Below are 20,567 nucleotides of genomic sequence, written 5' to 3' on the forward strand. Positions count from 1 at the left end.
TTTGGTTTTGGCTCAGAAGTGAATATTTACATGTGCATTTGTAGGTGAAGTTGTGAAATAAGGCTTTGCGCCAGCAGCTACTCGGAACAAGGGTTTTATGAAACGGACATGCTTTTCAAGGACTTTTCACTCTGCAATAGTTCCCAAAATGAAAAATTGGGGGCGGTAAAGCAAATGCTGTTGCAGACTGGTTGGGGACATAGGACACGCCATTTGATCTCGGAGTGCTTCCTCTTTTTCCAGTTATCTAGTGGCGAGAGGAACGCTTGTTCGGTTTGCTAAAATAGTTTGATACTTAGAGAGGAGAAGTGCTAATCCTGCCGCAGCTCACCTCCGGCAGCGTGTCGAAGTTCTTCTTCTGGATCTCTCTGTAGCCCCTGTCGAACAGCCCCTGCAGGTAGCCATTGACAAAATGAAAGGCGTAGGCTGCCGCCAGCTGGGGCAGCAGTTTCTCTTGCTGAGTCTGGTAGTCCAGGATTTTTGCTTCTTCTTCCCTGTTGGAAGACAGCTGATGAAGTGGGGAAAGTGCGGATGCGGGCACAGCTACTGTTAGTTTACCCATCGCCTAACGAAACCCGGCATTTTTCATTACCAAGAAGCAGTATGTGAACAGGACCGAGCTGATGTCGTGGCGGCAAACCTGCCCGACTAGGAAAAAAAAGTGATTTTTCTGCTGCGTTGGTGAACCAGCCTACCAGAGTAGAGAAGGCTGCGTGTCATCGGTTGGTACAGAGGGAACAGGGGCTGCGGGAGAGGACGAGCGTGAAGCCTTCGAGGACTGCAAGTTGGCAGGTGTTACAGGGGAGGCGGTGGCACTGCACCCTGAAAAACTTTTGCTTTTCAAGCTAGATCTTCGTGGCCCTGGGTGTAGATAAGTTTATCTGAAAATATTCGACTCTAAATTATTTTAAGCTTTCTGAGCTGTTTTTAGATGTTCTTTACCACTTTTGCTGTGGTTATTACACTTAGGACTTCAAATGCTGGAATTGGCTATTACAGTAGAGCAGCATGCTGTGCTCTTGCGTTTTGTTTGTGTTTGAACCGAACCACGTTCTCATTAGGATCTTCTTGCTGCTGAAAGGCGATTTAAGTGGAAATTTTTGAAATCCGTTCAAAGGAAAATATCTATTTAAATATTACAGGTATTCTTACCAGACTAATAAAAGTCAGTGTTGTAAAGTGTGGATGTTGGAATTGCAGATGTTGGAAGGTATTTTAATATTGCGCCCACTAGTAGCGTGCTGTGGAATAAGAATTCAGCAACTCGTCTGCTTTGTCTGGATTCTGCTGAGTTATGGGGTTACACAGGAAGGGCAGTTATAAGAAAAATAAGTTGCCTGTGTGAACCGCTGAGCTATCCAAACTATGAAACTTATCTCAGAAAGGACTGTAAACATTCTCTTGTACTTTGACTGAAGCCCATTAATGTAAATAAAGGGAAGCATGTTTGTGATACCCTGTCTGGGCCAGGAAACAAGCCAGTGATGTGCTCAGAGATAAGATGAAAATTAGAAATACAGACTGGTGCAGGGGAACATGGTGGATGGTCCCCTTCCCACTGCTGCGGACTCGCGTGGCATTACCCGGGCTTTAACTTGGACTGCCGGCGAACCACGGAGTACCGGATGGCAATGGTGCAAGCTTTCATCAGAGGTATTACAGCTTCGTCTGAAATGAGGGAAATGCGCACTGTAGTCATTGTGAAATAATTAATCTTCTGTGACCCCCGTCTTACATAGGTGCCATCTGGTTGAACCTAGAGTAGAGAGAGGATGTTAGATGCCACCTTCTTCACTACTTTGATACCAGGATGGCTGTGCAATCTCTATGCATAGAATAAAACGGACATTGAAACCCTTCGCTGAATGCAAAACTAAATATTTTTATGTATGGTGGATGAAACATATCCATTTTAAGAGAGAAACTCTTACTGCTGCTGGCTCAGACGGGTTCTGCCTGCCCCGTGACCCCCAACCTCTGAACGTGGAATTCCTGACACTGAGTTTCATTTTGGATTCAGGAAAATTCTGCCCTCGATAAAACCGCAGAGACTTGTAGACACCTCAAAGGAAGATTTTTGTCCTAAATTTAGGCAGGTCCCTGTTGGCTCTCTGGCTGTGCAATGAGAGTCTGACAGGCGAGTCTGATGTGAGTCCGTACATACCTCGCAAAACTTGTTCAGCATGTTCTCCCTGGGGATGCGCACGTTCTGCAGCATGAGGTAGCCATTGTCGATGTGCTCGTAATTCATTTTGGGACCGATGTCTCCTGCAGTTACGCCTGCAGCGGGAGAAAACATAGCCTGCTTACTTCCACTGGAACTTTTTTTCTCCCCGTTTTGTGTCAGGCTGAGGATCTCAAAGGAAGGGCACGTTCAGCTCTGCTTCTTCCCCAGCATGGGTGATCTCGCCCGAGGGGTGAAGCAGGCACCCGAATGCCTTGTGGCAATTTGTATCAGTGATCCATCTGTTGGCTGGGGTCAGAACTGGGGTGTTAAACGCGGAGATGGTCAGAGCAGCCCAGGCGTCTGGTTAAGTAGAAGGCTTGGTCTGGCTATGCCTGAGGATGCATTAAATCTTCCTTTAGATCAAAAGGTTGCGGGTAAGGATAACGATGCCATGGCTATCTGTCTTGGTTTGGTTTTGGCAGTTATAACTCTCTCCCTGGGCCCAATGTTTTACAACACATTTAAGGGCAAAACAGGCAGAGCACCTGCACGAGCGCTGCGATGTCCGGGGTCGTTTACCTGGGCAGGGTGAATGGTCCTGAAGGCTGCGTATCTGCACGATGAAGGGATGCACGCCGTAGCACTTCCCGTGGACGTACAGCTGAGCAAAGGCCACTGTGTGGGTTGCTGACCTTCCCACTGTGAGAAGAAAAACAGCCCCGTCCCCTTAAGACAAGGTACAGCGCAAGCACTTCCACGCTAGCAGCGGTCAGTGCGAGTTGTGTGTTAGGTCTCCCTGACGCGTGGGTCAGTGTAGGTGTGACACAGCTGCTGGATGCTGGAGATTACCTAAAGCTGCGCTCTGAGCCTGCTCTTGGCTCTCAGGAGTCGCGTCATCCGTCTGCCTCTGCTGCTGCCTGTGGGGCTTGGATGAACAGTTTGCATCATCAGACGACAAAAACCAAGTAGCTAAAGGCCGTGCAGTGCTGCGAGAGTGGGAAGTGCTGTGGCTGTTGGAGTAACTTCCGTTATTTTCTGTGAAATACCTCCCTGAAGGGAGCCAGGAATCCTTTATGCTGATCCATTATGCTGATGACCTCCCTGCAGTTTTTGATCGTCTGAATATTATTTACAAAGAAGAGAAGTTCGATTCCTGCAGAGGCAGGAGTCTCCCTGAGAGTTCTCCAGTCCTGCCACCCAAGGGCTCTTGATAGATGATGCTGGCTCCCTTCTGGCCTTTGAACTTGTACAAAACCTTTTGGTCCCTTACTCGCCTCTTGGTGTGTGCATCTCTTACCGAAGTCCTCTGCTAGCACCTGGGCCCCAAACACAGGGCTTGAGCGGGCAGACCGAGTAACTGAAGGAGGCAAATGAGGGAAAACCAAAATATTTTGTGTGGTACTTACTGTCTCCAGGCCACCACTTCATGGCAGAGACCTTCGGTGTGTTCAGTATAAACTCCTGCGTAGCGATATCAAAGACTGCTGTTGTTTCCAAACCCTGAAGATAAGTTCCTTTAAAAAAAAGAAAAAAAAAAAAATCTCTCGGTGTATTGCAAGGATAGAGAGAGTAGAGGATCCCTGGAGGCTGGTGTGGGTATTACCAGGGTTTTGTGGTTTACTCTGCTGACGAGAACCGCGGGATGATGCTCCCAGTGACCCCACCATCTCCTGCAAAGATCTCTTGAGCCACATGGTACTCAGGCAAGCTGCCAGGTTCATGGTGACCACCATCAACTTGGGCAAACTGCCTGTCTGATCCCCTCCACCGATGGTGACTGCCCACTATCTAACCATGAGCTTTCGCTTTGGCAAAAGCAAGGCCAGCGCATCTCCAGCTTGCAGGGGAATGCTGAGGACATCAAGGTCTAACGCACAGGTGGCATTTCCCCCCCAGCCACCCCTGCCCCAGTGAAGCATGGACAGCGTGGACTCAAACTCCCGCGAGAATCTGGGCCAGAGTCTCTCGTCCTACGGGAACACTGCGTTTTCTTTGCAGCCTTACCGTGCCCCAGTTCAGTCTGGGCATAGCTTCCAATCACCCGATACTGGGAGGCGAGAGGAATCCATTTGGCAACCTGTTTGTCAGAGCCCAGCACCGAGATACTTCTCATGAAGATGCGGTGAAGGAGAAAGGCGATGTCTCCTGACACTGCCCTGCGGAGAAGGCACAGGGGGTATTTTTACACAGATGACATTCCAGGGGTGTGATGAACGAGGCAGTGACACTGCGGTGGTCACCAGACAGTACCACCGGCTGCCTTTTGACTTCTGTGTTGTCATGCCTTACCCAGTGTCCAGCATCAACACAGTATTGCAGGAAAAGTGCTTTTCCAAGCTGCTCTTATTCCTTCTTTCATCACATAGTTTGCTGAAGTGTTGCTAGCTCATTATTTCACTTGCTCTTGGAGGAATTATCTGTTCTGGGTAGCAGATGCTGAGCTCCTAAAAACACAGCCCAGCTCCAAAGCTCCTGTGGCTTTGGTAGCTTGTGAGCCCTTCATATCTTTAGTTGACTTCATAGCATTTTTTTTCCTGATTATTTAAGTCACATTTTAAGGCTAAGCTAAACCTCCCCCCCCAAAACCCCCAAGCCCTGGCAATTCGCTGTGGGGTATGTCGGACTGGATTACATAGGTAGGCATCCGAGACCTGGATTTCCTGGACCTTCCCATTCCCTTTCTGGGGAAATACCTCGGTATGTTTGGGTTTGTTGCTGTACTGTTCGCTGGGTGTTTGCTGTCAGCCACTGCCAGTGAACGATACTGGGGCTCACGGCGATTTGGCCTGACTTGTGATGGCTTTTTCTTGTGGAAAAATTCAAATACGTCCTTGTGACACCTGGGTTATTGTCTGGTCAGGTCCTTACAGGGCTGCATGCATCCCAAAAAGCACTGTTCCAGAAGCTGCGTATGGGAACTTGGGTACACTGCTTTCCGCGGTGCAAATCAGAAACTCGTTTGTTTTAAGGTGGTTTTTTTTTTTTTTTGGCGTGTGTGTGAGAAATCCTAAGAAAATACGGGGAATATAGTCTGTCTTCCTGGGATTCCTCAGAATATGGTTGAATCCCCTCACGGATATAAGTACATGCCCTCCCACACCCAAAAATAAGTGGCTGTGCTGTTCTCGGTAGCTTTGCGTGGCTGCGAGCACGTTGCTTTACTGCAGTGACCGTCTCATTCCAGAGAGATACCTGTTATGTTTAACAAATGACTGCGCCCTTTCTGCCATACTGGCCCTGAGAGAGAAGCAGCCGTGCTGAAAAAGTGGGGGGTGGTGGAAATATGAACAAAGAACTTAAAGGGAAATTGCTTTGGTTAACAGAGGAAGACACAACGAACCCGTGGCAGTCCGTCCAGAAATAATGCTACTTTATCTGCGATTTTACAAAAGCTGGCTCTTAAATGTGTGCAGGTGATTCACGGTGCCTGGCACCAGGACTTTGTCAGAAAGAGCCTGGTGCTCACCTGGGGTTTCGTCAGACGAGTGTCCTGCGAGGTGGCTCTGCTCTGACCCCGCCAAGGGCGGCCGCGCAGGGCCGGCCGTGCCGAAGCCCGCGGCGTCAGGGGCCCGATAAAAGCAAACCTCGGTGGGAGAGGCCTTGGGTTTTGCCAGGTTTTGGAAATCTTTTCTTCTGGGGGAGGAGTGCAGAGCTGCTTTTTATTGGGAATGTAATGATGGGGTCCAAGAGCTCTCCATGGAAGGCTTCCCCCTTTCGCGGTCCTGCTCGCTGCAGGTGGCGAAGAGCTTCGTGTAAAAAACTATAAACTCTCATGTGGTGAAATATTGGGAAGTGACTTTGAGTGTCAGTGGTGATTTGTAAGGTGCAGGCGTTGCCCTTTTGAATGCTGCTTTTGAACTTGTACCTTCTTAGTGGGTGTGTAACTCCCAAACAGACAGCGTGCACCGGGCAACAGCAAACTGGTGCTTTTATTTAGCAAGGGGGGAAAGAAGGAGGGGCGAGCAATTAAAATTAAAATGTGGATCTCAACCCCGTGCAAAGTGTTAAGAATTTTTTTTTAAGGAAAAATATTTTATTCCATTCCTACAAACTAAGTTTTTGTTGGTGTGTATTTTTTTAAATACAATATGGGCTTTCTAGGTAGAGAAAATGTCACTTTTAATTTATCTGGAAGTCAGTAACAGAACTGAAACAGCACCACTTCCAGTTTTGGTTATACATTTAAAAGTGGCTGAGGAGCAGTGTGAGAGCCGTAGCACAGGCAAGGAGCTTGCTGAAGTGGAAATATCGTGCTGGGGATGTGAACTGCTGTGATCTGTCACGCTGTACCCGTGCGCTGCTCTGAGAAGTTCCCTGCCGTGTGTCATCATTTTCCTTCTCCCGGGAGTGCTGCTAAAGTAAAAACCTGCAGCACCTTTGCATCAAAACCTTATCTGTCAACTGCTGGCCTCTCCCAGCCTTTGCTAAAGCCGTTTCTTGTTGGCATACAAGTCTTGTAACAAAAAATTAGTTGTACAGTTAAAAAAAAAAATAAAAATCACCTGTAAATGTAGTTAAATTCCGGTCCGTTCTCACTCCATCCCATCTCGTGCATCTTTTTGTGGAGGTGAACAGCCTTTCGGACTGCTGCTTCGTACCTCTCGTTCTGGCTCTGGAAATACTGGTTTTCTCGGCTAAACACAGGGTCACGTTCGATAGCTTCGACTGCAAAGCAACACAGAAGGGTTGGTCCTCCGGGGGCTGGGGAGGGGTGGGCAGCACCGCGAGCCCCGCTCGGGGCAGAGCGGGCAGTGCTGGGGCCGCGGGGGCCGATGCTGTGACGTCGTAGGGTGAGCGCAGGCAGGGTTTGTTTTGCCAGCGCTGTCTCTGACGGCTGTCCCGCCGAACTCTGCAGAGCGGTGGGTTTGGGGAAGGAGGAGGGGAGGGGAAGCGAGTGGGGCTGCTGAGTGGAAACAGTGACCCTGCGGGGTGGGCAGCGTCCCTGGCCGGGGCGTTGGAGCTGACTTTGTGCCGTGGGTCCCTCTGATTGCTGTTCCCGTGCTGTGACGGCCGCGAGAGCTGCGGTTAGCCGGGTTCTGCCCAAAGGGTGGCTACTGGACAAGAGCTGCTGCGTGTCCCACTCGGCACCCACGCTTTGGCTCAGGACTTCACCAGCCCTTCGCGGCGTTGCAAGGCGGCTCTGGGGTTTGCTCTTTCTGCGTCAGCCTGAGCGCTCCCGCTGCTCCCTTTTTGCCTTGAAACCTTTGAGTCCGTTCACATTTAAGGTTTTACTGAACGCCGGTTGCACCGTGGAGTGTGCAGTCCCAGTGGCCTGTGCCGTTTTCATTAAATAAGGGTATCATATGCGGGTAGTTACAGAAACAGAAGAGCTTTTCTCTTTTTTTTCTTTTTTCTTTTTTTTTTTTTTTCCTCCTCTCCTCTGTGCTTTCTGAGCACAGTAATTTTTCTCACTTGTGATGGGTGTGCCGAGTGGCTCAGCCCGGCCAAGCCAACCCACACAAGGAATTCCCCACCTGGGTGAGCCTGATGTGCCGGGGGGGATGTCGCTGACGGCGGTTCACGCGTGGCGTACATCCCTGCGCAGCAGCGCTAGCCCCTGCCTGCGTCCCCCTTGCACAGAGATGCCCACCCGTGTGACCCACAGCCCTTGTATTCCAGTTTAACCAGTCTTGCCAGAGGTTCTGGGGATGGGAGCAGGGAGAGGGAAAAGCTTCAGACAGCGGGAGTGGCTGCGGAGGCTTTGTGTTGATTTACACTAGCACGGACTCCAACTCCACGCTCCCACTTTTTTTAAGAGAGGGGTGATAAGCAAATACCCGTGGGCACAAAGCCCACCGTGCAGAGGAGGAGCAGAAGCAGCGGGGACGAAGGCATGCCCGGTGCCAGCCCGTAGCCAGGGACCGCGGAAGGGCGACTCACCCACCGCCCTGCGTAACCGCGTGTGCTCCGCGCCGCCATCCAGCCAGGCTGTGAGTCTCTCCACGCTGAAGGAGGCCGTCTGCCTCTCACTGGCGAGGTCGGGGTTCACGCTGCCGAGGACGGAGCCCTGCGCGTACTTGCCGGTCTCCAGCAGAGCCATCCCGGAGGCTGAGCCGCTCTGGGAAGAGATGGGGCTCGTTAGGCGCTGACAGCCCTTCAGTGGGCGGTTGATGAAGGTGTTGGGCGCAGCGAGGAGAGGTTTCGGTAGGTTGGCAAGGATGTTGCACCCGCACAGGCAGCCCAGGACGTGGCTGCCAGCGCTGCGGGCACAGCTGTTGCAGGGCACCGTGCTCAGCAAAGTGGGTGTAGGAATGTACTTTGTACGCAAATAGGCGCATTTCCATGTTAGTTTTTAAAAAAATTAAACAAACAGGGGTTGCACGAATATTTAGGCACTGTCTTGTCCTCATTGCGATGGTATGGACAATGAAAATGTAGAGCCCTTTAAAGAGCTCAAAATGCAGGTTTTATGAGAGTTTTTTTAAATGTAAAATCTTTTTCTTTCACCAGTCTGTCCCCAATATCTTATGAGAAGTTACTGCAGGAATATCCCACAACGATGTGTTGATGTTTAAGGGAGTTTCTGGCCCTGGCCTGTTCCCCTCCCCACGCCGGGCGCTGCCTGGCCCACGGGCTAAGGGCTAAGAGCCTCCTGGCCCGGTGGTCACAGGCGCTGGCAGCTCTGCCCACCCTCCTCTGTCCTGCTTCCCGCGGGGCTCGGCTTTACATTAACTCCTAACCTCGTAATTCCCCTGTTAGCAGGATTTGTAGCAGGAACGCTAATAAAGAAGTGTGATATGTGATACCTTCCTAAACTATTGTTAGCGGTATGAAAATTTAAACCCTTGAAAGTCTTGCAAAAATGGTTTTAATTCCTGCTTTTCTGATATACAGACCTTTAATTCCAGGGGTCTTGTCGTCCCGGGAGGGAGAAAAGCCTGGAAGCAGCGTGCTGAGTACACAAGATTGGAGTAACCCGGACCTGCCCTTGAGCCGTCCGAGGAAGCTCTGGGCTCGGCGCTGGAGCACCGGGAGGGCTCAGCCGCCAGCTCCCTCTTCCGTGAGGCCGCGTAAGAAAAACCCGTGTGTCCGTCTGCTACGTGCAAACGCAGACCCCCGCGTACCTTGTCCCGCGCGTCCTTCGGGGAGCCGCCTGGCTGCTGCCTGCTTGCCCGGGCCGCGCTCCCGGCGTCCCCGCTGCAGGGACTTTGTCCCCGTGGCCAACGGCGCCTGACCCGTCCCGTGGGTGTTTCTGCGTGTGCGCGGCGGCGCGCCGGAGCTGACCTCTGCCGGCAGCGGCCTGGGCGCCTGCGAGGCGTAAAATCCCACAGCTCCCGCTGCCGAAAGGGCTGGAGCTTCTGCATTTCAAAAAAAAAAAAAGGCATTTTCCTGATCTCACTTCGGGCTATCTGTGCGTTGGAGGCTGCACTTCCAGCTCTGTCCATAAAGTGACACTCTGCCCTTCTCCCAGTATTCCAGTAATTTTAATCTTTTTTTATTTTATTTTTTTGTTCTTTTTGAGTCTGTTCAGGATGGAGGAGAGCAGCCCTTGGGCTCTCTTCGCCCCTTGCCCACGGATTTGACTTGCTCGAGGTTTTCCCAGCTCGGTTACCACACGCACTGCCCGCAGCTCTTCCCGCAGTTTGGGGTGCAAACCGGGAGACCGGAGACGTGCCTCGCAGGCTGGGTCGTGCTGGGGGTTAGAGGGTGGTTTCCCCGGGTTATGTGGTGCCTTTGCCCCCCCCCCCGCAGTCTGTCCTGGTGTCTCGTGGGCAGGAGCTGGAGATTCCATCCCCCACCCCCCCCCCGCCCCCAGCTACATCAGTGCCCACCGGGTGCCCAGGGAGCTCAGCGGCTGTGGTGAGAACCAACAAAATCCACAAGAGCCCCTGGTTGCGGTGAGTTGGAACACTCACACACACAATTATTGTGTTATTTTTCCCCTTTTCCATAAGCCTGGATATCTCTGGTATCACGTCTGACTCACAGGTCTCATAGGATGCTTTAATCCCCACGAAACCGGTCAGTCTGTGGCAGTTCTAGATAATTTTGGGAAATGATCTGAATATACATAAGTACCGAGGATAGGCAGAGGAGAGTTCCCGAGAAGGGGCGTTTGGCCAGGGCCTGCCTGAGGATACTGCTAGCTTGGGGACGAAGAACAGAATTTGCAAATTCTGAGGCAGTAACAAGAAGTGAATTAGGCAGCAAAATATAAGGGTTCTGTGATAGGGAGTTGCGCTGCAGCAAACCGTCTGGGGGCTCTTCAGGAGTGAGCGCATGGGGAAGGTCTCAGCATGACCTGCATAAATTGCAAAGCTGGCATTGAAAGCTCTGGCAGTAAGAAAAATCCAGGCAATGTAGCAGTTTGTGCATCGCTAAAAGGCAGCCTGTCTTTAAAAAACAGAAATTTTTGGTTTTTACTCTCTTCCGTAGGAGAGGACTGTCACAATATGAAGGACCGCCTTTGGCATCCGTGCATGAAAGGAGGTGTGGGATTGGTGTAAGCAGTCTTGGCCAGAGCCCATCGGAACCTCACCGGCTGGGGCTGTGAGAAGTTGATAAAGCATTTTACAACATCCCAACATCCTGCCTGACTCCCCCGGTCTCGTGCCTCACCGAAGACCACACTCTCCGGCAAAGACGTTTCCCTTTGTGTGGTTTGTGCCTGGAAATGAAGTACGCAGCCCACCATGGTCGGAGAACATGTCAGCTATTATTATAAGCGGCAACAAGGTGGGAAGATGTTCTGGAAATCTGACCGAAGAAGGGGTTTAGTCAATGTGCCCTCATCCCCAAGGATGAGCGGAGTGCCCCCACCAGTGCCGCAGGGTGCGGAGGGCCGGGAGTGCTGTGTATCTCCCAGTGTGGCAATCCCAGCAGGTACACGGTGTCAGAGAAACGCCTCCAAGTACTGTCTCCGCTGAGTTCTGTGTGGGGAATTGGTGTCTCTGCCATTAAGGATATCACTAATGAGACAGAGAAGTCCTTTTCGTTTGCTTTGCTGCCTTCAGATTTAGCCCTGGCTCTCGGGGAGCACGGCGTGTGTGACCTGCACGCGTGAAGCATCCTCTCTTTTTATCTATTTAATTGTGATCTTTTGTTGCTGCTAAAATACTTTAAAAATGTTTAAAAATAATGAAGTGAGCTCACTAGTGTGAGGATTACCTTTCAGTTCAAACCCGAGTTTTTAAATTAAATCTAAGGGCAATGTGTTTCCTTGGCCTTGTGGGTCTTAACCTGCCAGGCAAGTGGGCTTCCGTGGCCAGTTAGAAATCAAACGTATGGGAAGTTTCAGTGCACAAACCCTGATTCCACAGTTTTTGTGCCCTTAAACTTTCAGCAACTTGTGATGAAGTCTGGGGATAAGCAATAAATGCAGCATTGGGTGCAGATGATGAAAACAGCCTGTTGATGAGTAACTTAGCACTAACAAAGGAGTTGCTGTCAGACTTCACTGATTTTTATGTTCATTCAGTTTATTTGGCTGTTGTCTGCTTGTATCATAGAATGGTTTAGATTGGAAAGGACCTTGAAGATCATCAAGCTCCAACCCCCCTATCCTCGGAGCTTTTTCAGTTCCTTGCGGAAAAGAGCAAAATATACAATCATCATTTAGTTTATTTCTTCAGAAGTGTCCACATTAAACAGTGTGAGTTAATTAAGGAGAGTTGCATGACGTATATTTTTATATAAATGTGTAAACACCAACACAGAATATAGACTATATACCACATAGGCAACATACACAGTGCAAAAAATTGTCTTCCATCAATACTTTGCCTGTATCTTCTGGATACACCACATTTATTCAGGAATGTGCTTTATGAGCATAGGGAGGAATTAATGTAAAAGAAAAAGAGACACAAAGATACCCCTAAATCTTCCCGGTCATGCCTACATTGACATTTTTTCAGGTGCCACCTCCATGCTGCTGCACCATGAAACACAAGAGCATCGGTGAAGGTTGTACAGGCTCCAGGTCTGAGCCCAGCCAGGGAGGCGGTTATCGGTTCGTAGGGGTGAGAAGAGCTGTGTTGGAAAACGCTGTGAGTTTTTAAGCCGAGGCTTGAACAGTAAAAGCATCATTTCCCACGTGCTGTCACAGAGGGCTGGAGCCTGCAGCTCTTGCTGGGGACGAAGCGCTGTGCGCCACAGGGATGCTGCAGCCTGTCCCATCCCCGTGGGAGCTCCCCGTGCCGGTGGCTTGTTGCCGGTTTGGTAGGTCGGTGTGCGGGCGTACGGCTGGGTCCTGGCTCACAGCCCGCGGGGTCCCCATGGGCAGCTGGGTCAGGGCTTTCTGCTGTCTCTCCACCGCTGGAAGGGTTTCTGGTCGCTCTATTAGCTCAGCCTGAGTTAGGGCAGTATGACCTGACCCTGCCTTTCCCTTATGGACACCTGCTGAAAATGACCCAGACACCCCTTAGCAATGCCGGACTGCGTCAATGTGCAGCCCCGCTCTGTGCTTGGTGGACACCACATCAAAGGGGGGGACACCTTGATTGTTTGTTGTGGTTTTTTTTTTTTTTTTTCCCAGATAATATTTGCATACTCAAAAGACCGCAGCAAAATACTTTCAACCTTTTCGTTGCTGATCTGCGCGCTTGGCTCACCCAGACCTTACCGCATGGCTCCCACCCAAGGACTTGCATAAATGCCCCCGTCCCAGCCTGGGTGAGCCGGTAACACTGATTTCACTGGTGCATATGGAGCGACAGATTGCCTCTCCTGGAGTGCATTTCCATCTGTGGCCAAATTACAAATTAATTTGCTGAATTTTTTTGAGCTCTTTGATCGAGTTTACTTAATCTGTGCCATAACCCCTCACAAGCCCCAGTGCGGTATTTCTGGCTTCTTATTTAAACGGATGTTATCTATGGAGTATCATACAGCATTCTTTACAGCTATGTACAAGCATCCTTAGCAACACCTTTTTTTTTCTTGGAGAAATTTGTCTTTTTCTCCCCCCTGAAAAAATGATCGATTCTGCTTCTTCCTCATGGCTTTGATCATAACCTATATGCAAAGCTTCAAATTGGAAAGGACATAATGGATCCTTTCAGATCTTGTTTGACCCACAATGACCATATGAGCTGGATTTCTGAAATAAAAACTTGTTTAGAATAAGCATGATGAGCAAGGGGCTTAAAAACTGCCCCAGAGACAGTGCTGTGAGGAGGGGCTCTCAAGGACTGAAACTGAGTTAAGGGCTTTTATAGTCCAGTGTCCCGCGGAAGCCCCATACCTGTATCACTGCTCGTGACACGTGATGTGCCTCAGACGCTTTACTCAAGCTGCTGGGTCCTGTAACAGCCCTCTGAAATGAAACACCTCACTGGACCAGGGAGATTAAGGGATGGATTAGTAAGTTCTGAATAAATATGCGACAAACGCCCCGTTTCCCTTACTTTATGTATGAATCCACTGAAGATGTGAATAGTAGATATTGTTTAACCAGGTATTACCTTCCCAGCTGATTAGGTCCATTGAGGCTTTCCATTCAAGAGCCAGTGTTGAAAGGCAGTCGGTGAGTTATGCTGTTTAGGCTTTGTATCGGGGCTGATGTGAGAAGCAAGAAGCTGAGATCTTCCTGAAGGCGCGATTTTAGCTCTAGATGTGGACACCTCAGGGCATGGGAGCCCCATGAATGTGGGAGGCTCTGTCCATCCATGGTGCAACGCGTGTGGTGCTGCTTTGCTACATACACCAGCAGCAAGAAGATTTTTAGCTTTGCAAGGTGGCAACTGAAATAAGGTGGCTCTGGCCCCTGGAAAAGGGGACGAGACGCACTGACAGATACTTTTGCATCAGTACCTATGTGCCCCATAGCCCCTGGTGCCTGCAGGTGTCAGCTGTGTGCAGGGTGAGCGGGACAGCAGCCTCACACCGGTATGGCATTACCATATTCCCACCTCTCAACCACAGGACGTTTGGTGGGCCCCTGTGGTAGCGCATGTCCAGCTGCCGGGTGAGAGGCTGAAGTTCAGTAGTCCAAGGGCAAGAAGCGGTTTGTCTGTCTGCTGCATCCACAGGGATCTGCTGCCTGGGCACTGCACGCTTCCACGAACACCCATGCTGAAAACACCCAGCCGTTGCTTTCTGCACGGAGCATTTGCCTCTCACTTGGGGCATTGATGGTATAGTCCAATATATCTTCTGCCTGAGCATGAAACTACCTAAATAGCTATTTTCAAACACGTTTCAAATGCAGTTTAAAGGTGCTTGTGAAGAACAGTTGTGTCTGCCTGCACTGCAGCGGTATGGGCACACAGGGGTTGATTTTTGTAATCGTACGGGTGTGCTGCTGGGACAGAGCCCCAGCCAGGCTTGACTCGTGCACTGGTGCAATACCAGTGACCTGTGGGAAAGCTGTTGCAGTCACCCGGGCTGTTCTCAGTACTGTGCAGATTGTCCCTTTTAGTTACCACGGCAGGTTTCCAGAGCTGTAGCCACCTTCCCGTCACCCTGCGCCTGGCGAGCCTGCCTCCAGGAGGAAGCAGGGCTCCCCCAAACCGTCCCTCCACAGACTGCCCTGCCTTAAACGGTCACTGTGTCTCAAGGGTTAACCAAGAGTTAGCTGGAGGTTAGCGTGCACCCACAATCTGGGGGGGAAATAACATCGTTTCTCTCTGCATCTCCTCATGTGAGTACTTCTTCGGTGAGTACTGCACCTTTTCCACAGTGATACCTTCCTGGGCTGGGAAAACTTTTTTTGTGCCTTCTACTGGAGCAAATGTTAATAACTGTAAGTAGCCCCAACGATGCGGCTGTGAATGTCCACCATGTACAGAGATGTCAGCATGTATATGTTAGTGCCGGCCTGGTAGGATCCCTGTTGAGTTTTGGCAGAAGCTACGCTGCTTTCTCATCCCCAGTCACTGTTGATGTTCTTCTCAGGTTTTCTTTGACTTTAATGAATTCTGGTGCGTGGTCTTCCTGCTTCTCCTGCTCTTTCTCCAACTGTAAGAAAGGAGAGTCGTGGTTATCTGTGCATGCTAAAGGACAGTAGTGCATAAGCTACGTTAAAATGGTGGGCTTCATTATTGCTGGATGCCCAGTTATTATTGCTCAAAGCTGAATGAGTGTGCAATGCATGTGTTGGTACTCTCTTTTCCCAGAGCATTACACCAGGGCCATGTTCACCCCAATTCTCTTTTTCTGGCCAACTGAAACATTAATTCCCCTCCCCCCCCCCCCCCCCAGCAGGGAGGAACTTTAGCAGAAAAGCAGAGGAGTGCTTCCCTTCAGACCTGGCACGGAGGAGGGAGAAGGAGGTTTGAATCCTTCCCAGCAAAGGAGACCCGTCAGCCCGGGAATAGCTTTCACCATTAGGTTATTGTCTGAGGGAGGGTAAGTCATTGTACGGCTTCGCTTTTATTTGCAAAGTCTTTATGGATCTGTCCCTGAACTGCCTTGCTTCATATCCTGGTTCTTCTCTGAGAGTGCTGGGCTTTGATTTTCAAGTGATCTTGGCTTGGCTAATATTATTGCAAGGGAGCTGTTATGTCATTAATTAAATAATTTAGTTTCATCCAATTGCAGTGCAAATACTGGCAAGTAGGACAGGGAATGACTTTATTTTCAGTGGCAACAAGCCTGCTTGCTGCTTGCTCTGGTTTGGGTGCAAGGGCAGGCGCGGAGCGTCCGGGGCACGGCTCCGCTGCTGACAAGTGCCCATGCAGAATATTGCTCTCCCCAGGCATATTTTTGGCCAGATTGCATGCCAGGAACTGCTCCCAAAAGCAGCTCGGGTGTGATTGCAGCAGGGTTTGCACTTCCCAGCGCTTCTGCAGCCTCTCACCCCATACCCCAGGGTCCTGAGCACCCCTGTGGTGGGTGCTGCAACAGCTCCCATGCTATTTGGGGTGCTTTGAACTGGAAAGCACACCCTGAGTACACCACGTGGGACCTGGAGGAGACCCAGGGCCAGTGGTGCATGGAGGGGTCCTTGGCAAGGTGGTACAAACAAGGTGAATCCCACTGTGAGGATGAGGGTGCTGCAGCTGCCCGGGGTGGCGGCAAAGGATGCACCGTGGCTCCCGTTTTATGAAGGGGTAGCAACGCTATACCTTGGGTTGAGCCACAGCCCACCCATCTTCCCTGGAGTCTGTGCCTCGTGCGGGTTGGTTGGGATAACCCGGGGATGACTGAAAACTCAGTTCTACCTGATCCAGCCTCTGGTGCCTCTTTAATAACTCTTTTTCAAAGGGAGACTGCAATTTCTTTGCCTCTTCCTCTTCCTTCTTCTGCCTGATGAGCTGGTTTCGCCGTCGGTGCTCGAGTACCCGCTGCAGCTCTGGCTTGCTCTCCACGCCCAAGCCTCTGTGGATAAAAAGTGGACAAATCAGGGATGGAGCACCTATGCCCTGGGGTGTAACCACTGCCGGCCCGGCAACCCCAAAACTTTTCTTGGTCCTAAATGGAAACATGGGAGACCTGGTCCACAAAGCAGTCCTGGTCCGCAAATCCATCCACAAGGCTTTGAGGGTGTTACTGGGAGCACCGTCCTGCGGGATGGTGCCTCGGGCTGCTGGCCTGGGGCGGGCATGATGTTTGCTGTCTGTGTCCAGGGCTTGTGGTGCTCAAAGCTTTGCTAATCCCATTACACGGAGGTGCTACAGCTTTCTGGGTCGGGTATGGAAATGGGACCTTCCATTGGCTCCTACTGCAACTAGTTTTAATTATGTCAGTGGCGGTTTCAGCAGCATTGAGGGCATTTTAAATAATGACGATTTTTTTTCCACCAGCAGGGGTAGTCATTGATCTGCAATAGTTGTCCTGGCAGTTCCTTTCCTCCCTGTTACATCCCAGCTTTGCTCCAGAGCTGAGGGCTGGCGATCCCCCTGTTGAGATGGAGAGTTTGGGTCAAGAGGCCAAAACGAAATGTCCTTTTCTGCTGGAAGCCAGAGCGTTTGCCAACCACGCAGGCGTCCGGCTCCCCTTCAGCCGCCCGAAGCATCTCAGATGAAGCAGAGCTGCTCCAAGCCCTGTTCTGTGATGAGTGGGATCACCAGAAAGGAGACATGGCAGGGACGTGCAGGCGAGGCCTGAATGCGTGTTAAAGAGATGAAAGAAGTTCTCCAAACAAATTTCAGAAATTTAACACTTTGAGTATTGCCGTGCCTGAGTTTAGACACTAAGATTTACCTCCTGCAGCTGACCCCAGACACCTTCCCAGCAGCTTCTGTCCCCCTAGGAGCATGGGAGTAGTTATGGACATGTAGGGCTATGGGTGAATGCGGAACAAGACCAGATGTGCTCCTACGTGGTCGTGGGATGATCCCTGCCCTTCCAGAGACCAGCTCATCTCCTCCCTGCCAAGAGGAACCTGCCTTTGTAAAACCCATCAGCTTCCTGGCCTAAATCACTAAAAGTGGTGACTCTCTGCCCTGCTGGGTCGTTGTCGGAGAGAAGCAAAAACCTGAAGCTGCTGGGAAGTTGAACATTTGCTGAATTTCAGGAGAATTTATTGCAACCGCACAGAGTTTTGTGTCGCTGAAGAACAGATTATTAAGAAGTGGTCGAGGCTGCATTTATGCAGGCTATCTTCTGCAATAGCGGCTGGAATCTTGCACGAAAATACAACTAGAAGTTGTATTTTTGGAGGAGAAGGAGTTAAAGACCTCGTAGCTGTCGCACACGGGGAAGGAGTGGGGACTGGCCACTTTAATGAGCTGGGTTTAATACTCGCGTAACTCAATTGGCTGAGAGTATTTACAAGTCCCATTGTAAAATGTGGGGTGTTTGGCGTTCCTGTGGGTGAAGGTCTGTTATGAGGTGAGGTGGGGACCTCCCCGTGTCTGTGCTGAGGGCTTGCCCAAGCCGTGGCAGTTTTGTGTGCACTATTAATGCAAAGCTCATCCTCAGCACTGGGAGGTTTCTGCTGACTGAAAGGTGGTCGCTTTCTGCTAAGGTTGTTTGAAAGCAAAGACATCAAACCTTGTGGACTACCGAGCTTCCTTGGCAGGGTGGTGGACACTGAGGTGGTATCTCACATCGTGAGAAATTGAACTGGCAGGCAGGAGAGGGAAACGCTTTCCAGATGCAGCAAATCTCTGTGCTGTCACAGCATGGCGGGGGACCAGTGCTTGCATCCTTCCAGTGCCACATTTAATGATGCTTCCTGGTGTTATTTCTGTTTTCTGCTTTATGGTGGGACAAAGTTCATGGCAGCATCAGTGAAGGTAGCTGGAGCGTTGGCCCCATAGCTTTTACGATGTTTTTTCAAGTCATGAAGAACTCAGATGTCGCAGAGATGCTTTTCCCAAGGCTTGAGAGAGGGAAAACCTGCCTTGGCTTGTTGGAGACACAGCGTGCAATACTGCCTGTGGATTTGTTACTACTCTCTGATTTAATCAGCCTGCGTTGTTAGTACCCAGAGGTGTTGACTAAGATAAGGGTTTTGTGGCACAAGCTGCTGATTTCGGTTGCTTTTCCCTGCTGCTTAAGGGGGAAAAATCAACAGCAAAGCAGAAACAGGAGCAAGTGGTAGATCCTTCTCTCTTCTCTTCTCCCCTCTCTCACCCTATAGTAACATGTAGCAGGAAGCAAAACTGGTGGATCTGAGAGTGACAAGAAACCAGCAACGATGCATTATTGTTAGCAGTAGAGTTTGTTTCACATATTTGCTGAAAAATATTAGGCAGGACAGAGCCAAAGCAGGTTTAAATTGATTCCTGAGATGTACAGGACTAAAATGAGAGGGGTCAGGAGATTCAGGAGGGCTGCGATGGGGCTGCCTCCTGCCAGCATCTGATGGCACATGCGGATATATCACGGTGGCAGGCACAGGACTCGAGTACAAAGTGATAACGCACTTTGTATGTGCCCGTTTGAAGTTCAGCTCAGCCTGGTGCCGCGGGGTCTGTACCTTGTCTGCCACCGTTCGTCTCTGCTACCTCCGTTGCAGGAATTTCTTGATGCTTTGGTCCATTGTGCTTAGACTGGAGTAACATTCTGTGAGATCAAAGCCAATGCTGGTGCGTGCGCCTTTAAACTGAGCAGCGTCACTAGGCAGGATTTGGTCACTCTCAAAGCAGAGGGGTTTGAAAATACCTGGCTGGTATAGTTACCTCTGCCTCGACGCTGGAGAACAGGGCATGGTCCCTGTAATTCTTATGATTCTGTGAAAATCAAATCAAACCCAAGCCAGCCAGTGCCAGCATCGATTAATGCACCCTGCTGGCAGGCTTGATTGTTTGCCGAATTAATATGTGCCTGGTTCTCATAATGGCTGTAGTCCTTTTGAGCAGAGGCTGTGCTCCTTTTAATTAGATGGTCAAAGTGATATCGTGTCAGAATATTTCAGGGTATTCAGAAAATGTCAATATAAAGCCAGCAGATTTCTCGCTGTGCTAAAAAGGCTCTGAACCGAATATGCTTTTACTGCACTGATGTTCAGACAGTTGCCGCAAGATAATGATGTTATAGGTTCTCAGTCCCTGGTGTCATTATCACGATGTTGTATCTGTACCCCCAAACAGTTAAATTGGGGTGATGGGGTGGGGAAACAGGGATATGAATTCTAGCCTGCCTTAACTCATTTGATTTTTAGGGAGACAGCTAATCACAGCCTTTTCTGCATATAGAAGATCTCACACTGATGCTATCCCAACTTTTCAATGGTTCCACCCAGCCTGCAGCTCTTACTGCCTGTGGATTGACCTTAAAGCACACAGGAAGGGTGCGCATTGCTGGGGACTTGGCAAGTCAGCGATGGAGATAAGAAAAAACAGGGCCAGGGAGAAAACATGTGTGGGACACTGAGAAGGGGGCTGCAGGGATGCCTCCCATCTTCCAGCGCTTGTGGCTTGAGGTGGGTGGAAATAGTGAGCAGCTCCAAAAAGTGCTAGCCGATGCTTCAGGATGACAGAGCAGAGGGCTTCTCATTCTGCTTTTGTTTTAAAAGAAACCATCATGTCAGAGTAAAGAGGAAAGGACTACAGCAAGTTTTACATGGTGTTCGTTTGCAAGTGCAGGCTGCGACCTCCTCTTACCTTTTGTGGTTCATCAGCAGCTCTCTGTGTAGCTCTTGGTGGCTCTTCGAGGCTTTTACAGGATTTAGGAGCTTTTTAGGTTTGATGAGGTCTGGGTTTCCGTCTATGTAGTCTGGGTGAGTCAGGATATTCCCGCTGTCTGGTCGCTCCCGCTGTATTTCAGTGTACATGGATGCTGGAAGAAAAGAGAGGTGTTTGCGTGAGCAGACTCACCCTGCTGTGGTGTGGGAACCCGCTGGAGTTCTCCGTCCCTGGGCAAGACAGAGGAGGGACCGGCACTAAATGCTGCAGCCACTGAAGCAAGTAGCTGGCAAGTTTTAATTAATGGATTAATTAATGCAAAATAGGTCTCACTAAAACTGGAAACAGCCTTGGACGTGGACTGTGCTGAGCCGCTGCTTTGGTCATCGTGGCCGAGGCCGTCCGTCCTTTAGCACAGGGGGATGCTGTGGGATGTGAGGGGC

General features: G+C 50.3%; 2 protein-coding genes across 2 annotated transcripts; both read right to left on the bottom strand.

Moving 5' to 3' along the window:
* Window positions 1-331: 331 nt before the first annotated feature.
* Window positions 332-9,318, bottom strand: LOC309684927 (peroxisomal acyl-coenzyme A oxidase 2-like; the record flags this gene model as incomplete). The annotated part of the gene is made up of 9 exons (XM_082500761.1): window positions 9,232-9,318; window positions 8,048-8,225; window positions 6,670-6,832; window positions 4,172-4,323; window positions 3,574-3,681; window positions 2,747-2,866; window positions 2,165-2,280; window positions 1,584-1,756; window positions 332-494 (listed from the first exon to the last, which is right to left on the bottom strand). Coding segments are annotated over exons 2-9 (1,155 nt in total), but the record flags the coding sequence as incomplete, so codon positions are not given.
* Window positions 9,319-14,797: 5,479 nt separating this feature from the next.
* On the bottom strand, window positions 14,798-20,273 carry LOC309684926 (actin-associated protein FAM107A-like; the record flags this gene model as incomplete). Its single annotated transcript, XM_082500760.1, has 3 exons — window positions 14,798-15,067; window positions 16,273-16,429; window positions 20,104-20,273. 3 exons carry the CDS (start codon window positions 20,271-20,273, stop codon window positions 14,960-14,962), a joined length of 435 nt encoding a protein of 144 aa, XP_082356886.1. The 3' UTR covers window positions 14,798-14,959.
* Between the last annotated feature and the right edge of the window lie 294 nt (window positions 20,274-20,567).

This window comes from Vanellus vanellus (assembly GCF_965231255.1).
Source record: "Vanellus vanellus genome assembly, contig: HAP1_SCAFFOLD_1751, whole genome shotgun sequence".
NCBI classification, from domain to species: domain Eukaryota; kingdom Metazoa; phylum Chordata; class Aves; order Charadriiformes; family Charadriidae; genus Vanellus; species Vanellus vanellus.